This window comes from Mus caroli, chromosome X (assembly GCF_900094665.2).
Source record: "Mus caroli chromosome X, CAROLI_EIJ_v1.1, whole genome shotgun sequence".
Taxonomy (NCBI): Eukaryota; Metazoa; Chordata; class Mammalia; order Rodentia; family Muridae; genus Mus; species Mus caroli.
Genome location: NC_034589.1, coordinates 3237173 through 3243473, shown reverse-complemented (window position 1 = coordinate 3243473; position 6301 = coordinate 3237173). Strand labels below are relative to the sequence as shown.

The following is a 6301-nucleotide window of genomic DNA, read 5'->3' as shown; positions in this document are numbered from 1 at the left end:
GAGGAAACTGACTCCATGAAGCACACGGTCACAAAGCTTAAGTGAAAAATGAGTGAATTACAAATTTGTTTTTGACACAAAATATAGTGCTTTTTGATGATGCATGTAACGCTGAATAAAGTTTTCCAACCAGAGACAAACTGACATTTTGTTTATGTGTTCAGGAGGTCAGAGACTTAAATCACCTTTGCCACCTTTTGAACCTCCAATGAACCATGGAATATTGACATATTTCTAATTACTGCTAGACTTAATGAAATTTTACATCCAAGATAATTTCCCTCAAGTTTGTATTCAAATATTTCATTGCTTATGTTAAAAATGAAGTGGTATGTATCAAGATGCCATGGGGAAAAGAGGAAGGCTGGCACACTGGATGACCTACATCATATAGACTCTCCAAGGCATATGTGGTAATGAAAAAGTGACACAGGCATGCAATAGAACTGTCTACTATATTCAACCAGAAAAGGGACTTTGGGGGGAAAAGAGAAGTCACCAGTGGCAGGAACAACTTCACAACATTTGTGAAAGGTGAAGAGGACCACAGAAATGTGTGACTTTTTAATATGTGAGGGGAATGTTCTAGAATAAAAATAAATCTTATATTTTAAAATTTTTTCTCTGTTTCTCAATTCTTATACCAACTACTTGAGTGTCCATCTTGTCCTCTGCACATTCTAGTTGCTGAGAACCTAACAGACTTTAGATATTTGCATGAGAATTAACTTTTGGGATGTGATATTAAAAACAGCCTGAATGCAAAAGAAAGAAAGGTGAGAAATTCCAACATGATACTTTCTGCAGGGAAAAGAAACAAAATGATAAAAGGCACTACGAGATGGCAATATTTGCAAGTCCCATGTGTGATAAGGACCTAATTGTGAAAATATTAAATCCTAACTGTTTGCACTGAACATACACAAAAAGAATAAATTAAAATAACCATTGTCTAGTGAATGTTCTGGATGGACAAATGGAAATTAATGTTGTAAACACCAAAATGAATTTGAAATTGAAATCAAAGTAACTGTTACAGAAGATGAATTCACATTTATTTGGCTATTGATTTCAAGTTACAGTTGACAAAACAATTGCTAGTTAGTTCATTAAGTTTTCAGCCACAGAGAGCTGTGAAAGTCTCTTTTATTCTTGCAATTTCAGTGTTTTGATATTCTTCTCACATTATTAGTGTCATCCCAGGATCTTCCTAATACTAGCTGTTTTTATTTATAGTTTTATGCATTCTTATTATTGTTTAATGTAATGATGTAATATCTTCAATGCAACAAAGATGTTGAAAAAGTACATGTGAATATTCATCCTACAGTTGATACCGTAATGTATTATGTGAAGGCGAGGCAGAAGCTCAATGAGAATTATTTCATGATGTATACCTTGATTGATGTGTAAAATGAGAACTGGATATAGCCAAATGAGTTATAATTAGAAAGTCATCTACTTATTTTCTGTCTGCTGTTCTTTCAATTTCTCCTCCTCTTCTTCTTCATTGTCGGTGTCATCATCATCTGAATCCATGATCCAATAATAATCTCTAAACATTTTTGATGATGGAGAAGAACATTTATAACCCCATCCCTTCTTCATAAACATCTGCTCAAGGGTGGTCGGTGTAGTGTCATCCTTGCTTATAAAGTACTTCCAGTCAGTTGGTTGATAGGCCTGCTCTGGTTTACGGGTATTTGCACCTTGAAGTTCAAGTTCATTGGGATCAGTTTCTTCAGTTCCTAGTGTTCTCATCTGGCCGTTTTCCAGGAATAGTGACTCATACTTCCTGTATTTGTTGGCTCTGTAAAGATCTGGTGAGGTTTGGAGTTTTATAACAAAGCTGGATTCCTGTTTAGATAATGGCATGTCCTTCCCTTTGCTCATTTTCTTACCATACTTGATGTCAAAATTACACATATTAGTTCTCCTTACAGGTGACTCTTCATAGCTTGATTGGTTTTCATATCCTGTGTCAATATGCTGCATGGAATCTCTATATTTTCCAGCCCATTCGTCATTCCCTCCTTTGTATATATATTTATAATAAATAGAGCTAAGCATATCCTGTCCTCTGTGTTTGCTGTCATGGAGCCAAGTGCCTTCACATAACCAGGGAAGCTTATGATGTTCCAGATCGGATTTTCCTTGAGACTGTTTGGCAGAGGTGGTGGGCTGCTTGGTTGCTTCCCTGTGATCTTCCCAATACAGCCACTTATTTTCCAGCATCCGGTTAGAGCTTGGTGTTTCCAGCATTTTAATTAGTATGTCTGCAGAATTATCTTCTCCTCTAGGCCATGGAGCAAGCAGCTGTTGATTGTGTCGGGTACCTGTGTTGCCCCAGGTGGTTCTACGTGGTGGCTGGACTGTCAAAAGGGGGTATAACAGTCCTGAATCATCAGCTAGCTTCTGCTGATTCTTGTTGGCGGTGGGACTACATACTCCGTGAGAAATTGTTGGGAAAAGGGGACTCTCTACACTGTTTGGGGTCTGCTCTTCAGTCAATTCCATTGCTTTTCTGAAGTCATCTGACCCTGATCGTTCCTTACCATGGTGTCGGTGTTGCTTCTCCACGGAGGTGGGCAACTTCAGCTGCTCTCTCTTGTGCTTTGAAAAACACTTGGAAGAGTCTTTCCATATAGACTTGGCAGTAGTGCCCTGGGATGCTGTCTTAAGTGACCGACGGGCCTGGCTCCCTGGAAGCTTGTGGTCTCCCATAGTATTTCTGGCTGTGGAGCCACGGCCGCTGCCTCTGCCTTTGCCGCGGTCTCTGCCTCTGCCGCAGCCTCAGGAATTTGTTTCATTGGGGCCACTCAGTTGCTAGGAGATCTTGCTTGAATACCTTGGATTCTACTATGACAAGCAAGGGAGTGCCCTACCAGCAGTCTCCTCCATTCTGTTCGCCATAATATGGACCACAAAAAGTCCTTTATTTATTACAGTCTTTTTTGATGGTTTCAGATCGTTTCTGTCTTGAACTATGTTTAAAAGAATGTTTCTATGGAAATGTGTATTAAATATCATCTTATATTTAATGAAAATAACACACTGTGTGTGTGCATATGTGTGTGTGTGTGTGTGTGTGTGTGTGTGTGTGTGTGTGTGTGTGTGTGTGAAGTCAACTGGGCTGGCAATGCTTTCCAAAAGAATGATAGATTGCCAGAAGTAGGCAATAGAAACCTCCTTTTGAATGGTTGTCCAGTTAAGTCCAAGTGATTCTCCAAACAATATAGATTATCGATGGGCCCCTATTGCTATTGTGATGACACACTTAGGATAAACAACTTAAGATCTGACCTGGATCTAACCAGAAAGCATCTTTTCTGCAGTCTAGCTTCCATAGTTCCAGAAAATATAATGCAAGGCGCCAAGAGGAAGAAGCAATTAAGACAGCCTCCATCCAGCTGCAACACCCATTAACCACAATTACCAGCATGGCAAGAGAAGTCTAAAGTGACAATGAATGGCACTCACCCTTCTGTGGCAGTGAATAGGTACTGGAAATTTAACCAGCTTCCCAGGGATAGTAAAGTCACAAGCTTTAGAACAGAATCTACTAACTCCACTTTGCAAGTCTTACATAGTTCCTTACAATATTCTAAATCTTGTCTTTATATGCAGATAAATGTAGCTACCATCCTTTACCAAAGAAACCCCTCTTTCTAGCAAGTGGAGACAATCACAGAAAAACACAACTGGACACAACATAGATATCAACAGATGATAAGGAGCTCAGCCCCAGTGCCTTTATCTACATCACAGCTCCTGTGTCTATGGTTCAGGGAAGGTCAAAGAAGAGGGAGCAGAAAGATTGTGATAGCCAGAATACCAGGGAGTCTGCTATGAAATGGTCTCTCCTAGAAACGACTGCATAAACAAGTTCAGGACAATGGTAATACCATGGACATGTTCCCATTGAAGGGAAAAAATTCACAGGAAACTATAGGCAATGAATGTCTGCTAGGGAAAGGAGAAATCACATCTCCTAGGAATGATCCCTACCATTGATTGTCCAATGCAAAATGTTAGGTTTTGTATCTTAATTGCAACTTAGGCTTTGCCCTTACAGTTTCATGAAGTGGTCTTCCAGGTATCCTTACAGAGAAACACCTGGTAGGGGGAAAAAAGGTGCACTGCAAAAGTCTTGAGGGAATTGTCTGCTATCCATAACTGGGCCACAACCTAAGGAACTGATCCATTTCATGGTTTTTTGTTGGGCCAAGGGATTTTTCCAAAGACATTAGTGTGCACTGTGAAGGTTTTTTTTTATTATTATTATAAAAGACTGTGAATTTTTGGAGCACTTGGTTGTCAGGTCATACAATGAGTATGTTGACCTTTTGAAGTATAGATTCTGTTGAGAAAAGCTATGGAAAGCAAAACATTTACAGAATTATTGCAAAGAATGTTCTAATTCATATTTTCTCTTAGCCTTGCCGGAGGGCTCAACTATTTCTCACAATTAGATGTCACTTCCATTAATCCGTAGATGATTATGTGACAATAAAGTTCTAATTTACCTAAAAAAAAAACCCAAACAAACAAACATATTGCATGCAGCTGCCCATGGAATTTGTTTTACCCTTCCCTGGTGTTAGGTGAGCAGATATTCTGTAGTCTCTGCCTGAAGATTTTGTCTATCCCTGAGTGTGATAAAGCCTGTCACTGGAAAGCAAACTTTGAAAAGTTATCTACCACAGCCTTAGTTCAGCAGCTGCATACTGCTCATTTTGTTAATGATAAGCATAGGAATATTTCTGTAGCTTTGTCAGAGCTGCATATTATAGATAAAAAAATGGAGGCAAAGGTTAACGCCCTAGAAGAAGTAGTGCTGGCAATAGGGCAAGATACTGCAAATATTAAGGTTAGGTTAGCTACTAAATCTCATGCTTCATTCCAATATATTTGTGTCACGCCATTACCTTATAACACAACCATTGACTGGGTAAGGACTAAAGCTTATTTGCAGGGAGTATGGAGAGATACTGATATTTCTCATGACTTGGAACAGTTAAAGCCAGAAATTTCAGATATTAGCAAAAATCACTTGGACACTTGGAACATTGATGAATTGGCCAGAGATTAAAAAAATAATAATAACCTAAGTGCATTGAATCCCCTGAATTGGGTTCAATATATAAACCTACTTGCTATTATTATTGGCATTATTTTATTAGTAATCCTTGTGTTTCCACTCATCTTTAGAGTACTTCTAAGATCTGTAGCTATGACAAAGCAGGACATTCTGGAACTTCGGCTGAAAAATAAAAATGAAAGGAGGAGAATGCTATGCACACTCCAGTGAAGTCTACTTGGCAGGCCAAGAGGCCTGGAAGCACTCACGGGGCAGGGAGTTTCAAGGAAACTCAACCTCCTGGAACCAAGCATTCTCATAACCAGTACACTCATACCCTATCCCTGCATTAGTCTGGTGTATGGATCCACGTGCTCTCTTTTAGTATTATTTTATTATAAGTGCCTTTAAAGATTGAATTCTGACATAATTAAGCCTGAACAGTGTTCCAACGTCCTGGAAAATGCTTGAAGCCAATGAACTTGGAATTCAGTAGGAATTCAGTAAGAAGGTTATCTATTCAGTAACATTCAAATTTACTTCTAGTACAAACAATGAAACTAATTAGGCATTACAAAGAATGGAGCCTGATAGCTCAGGGCTGGTCTGCAGAGTGTTTACTTGGGACAATAGCCAGTCTTACCCAGACAAGAGAATTCACAATGGCCTATGGAATAGGTGGGTTTACCATGAAAGAGTTAGGGAATCTCCCTGAGACAGGTTTCTTCACTAGGCACAAAGAAACAGCATAATCAGGCATTTACTACAACCCCTGGTGGTGGGCTTAACAAAAGACTAGCATTACACTTGGCTCCCTACTTAGTGGCAGTGGCCTGGTCCCTGCCTTCTTTTGATGTATATATTCCTTTTGTATTGTTTCACTGTAACTCGGCTGATGTATCTTGCCTAGTTTCTTGTTACTCTTCAGTATAAAAAGTTTGATGCTCGACTTGAAAAATTACATTCAGATTCTATACAATCTCTCCTGTTGGTTCTGTTTGTCATTCATTCACCGACTCCTTGTCCACCTGCAACCAGAGACTGGATCTACACAGACAGGGACCAAAAAGGGTCTGGGGCACTTCACTAAGGATGATATCCTCCAGATCCATCCATTTGCCCAAGAATTTCATAAATTCATTCTTTTTAATAGCTGAGTAGTACTCCATTGTGTAAATGTACCACATTTTCTGTATCCATTCCTCTGTTGAGGGACATCTG

The 6301-nt window shown here is 39.2% G+C and overlaps 1 protein-coding gene across 1 annotated transcript; it reads right to left on the bottom strand.

Moving 5' to 3' along the window:
- Positions 1 to 1043: 1043 nt before the first annotated feature.
- Positions 1044 to 2830, bottom strand: LOC110287302. Its single transcript, XM_021153959.1, has one exon. The coding sequence runs from the start codon at positions 2722 to 2724 to the stop codon at positions 1459 to 1461; it is 1266 nt and encodes a 421-aa protein (XP_021009618.1). The 5' UTR covers positions 2725 to 2830; the 3' UTR covers positions 1044 to 1458.
- Positions 2831 to 6301: the final 3471 nt, after the last annotated feature.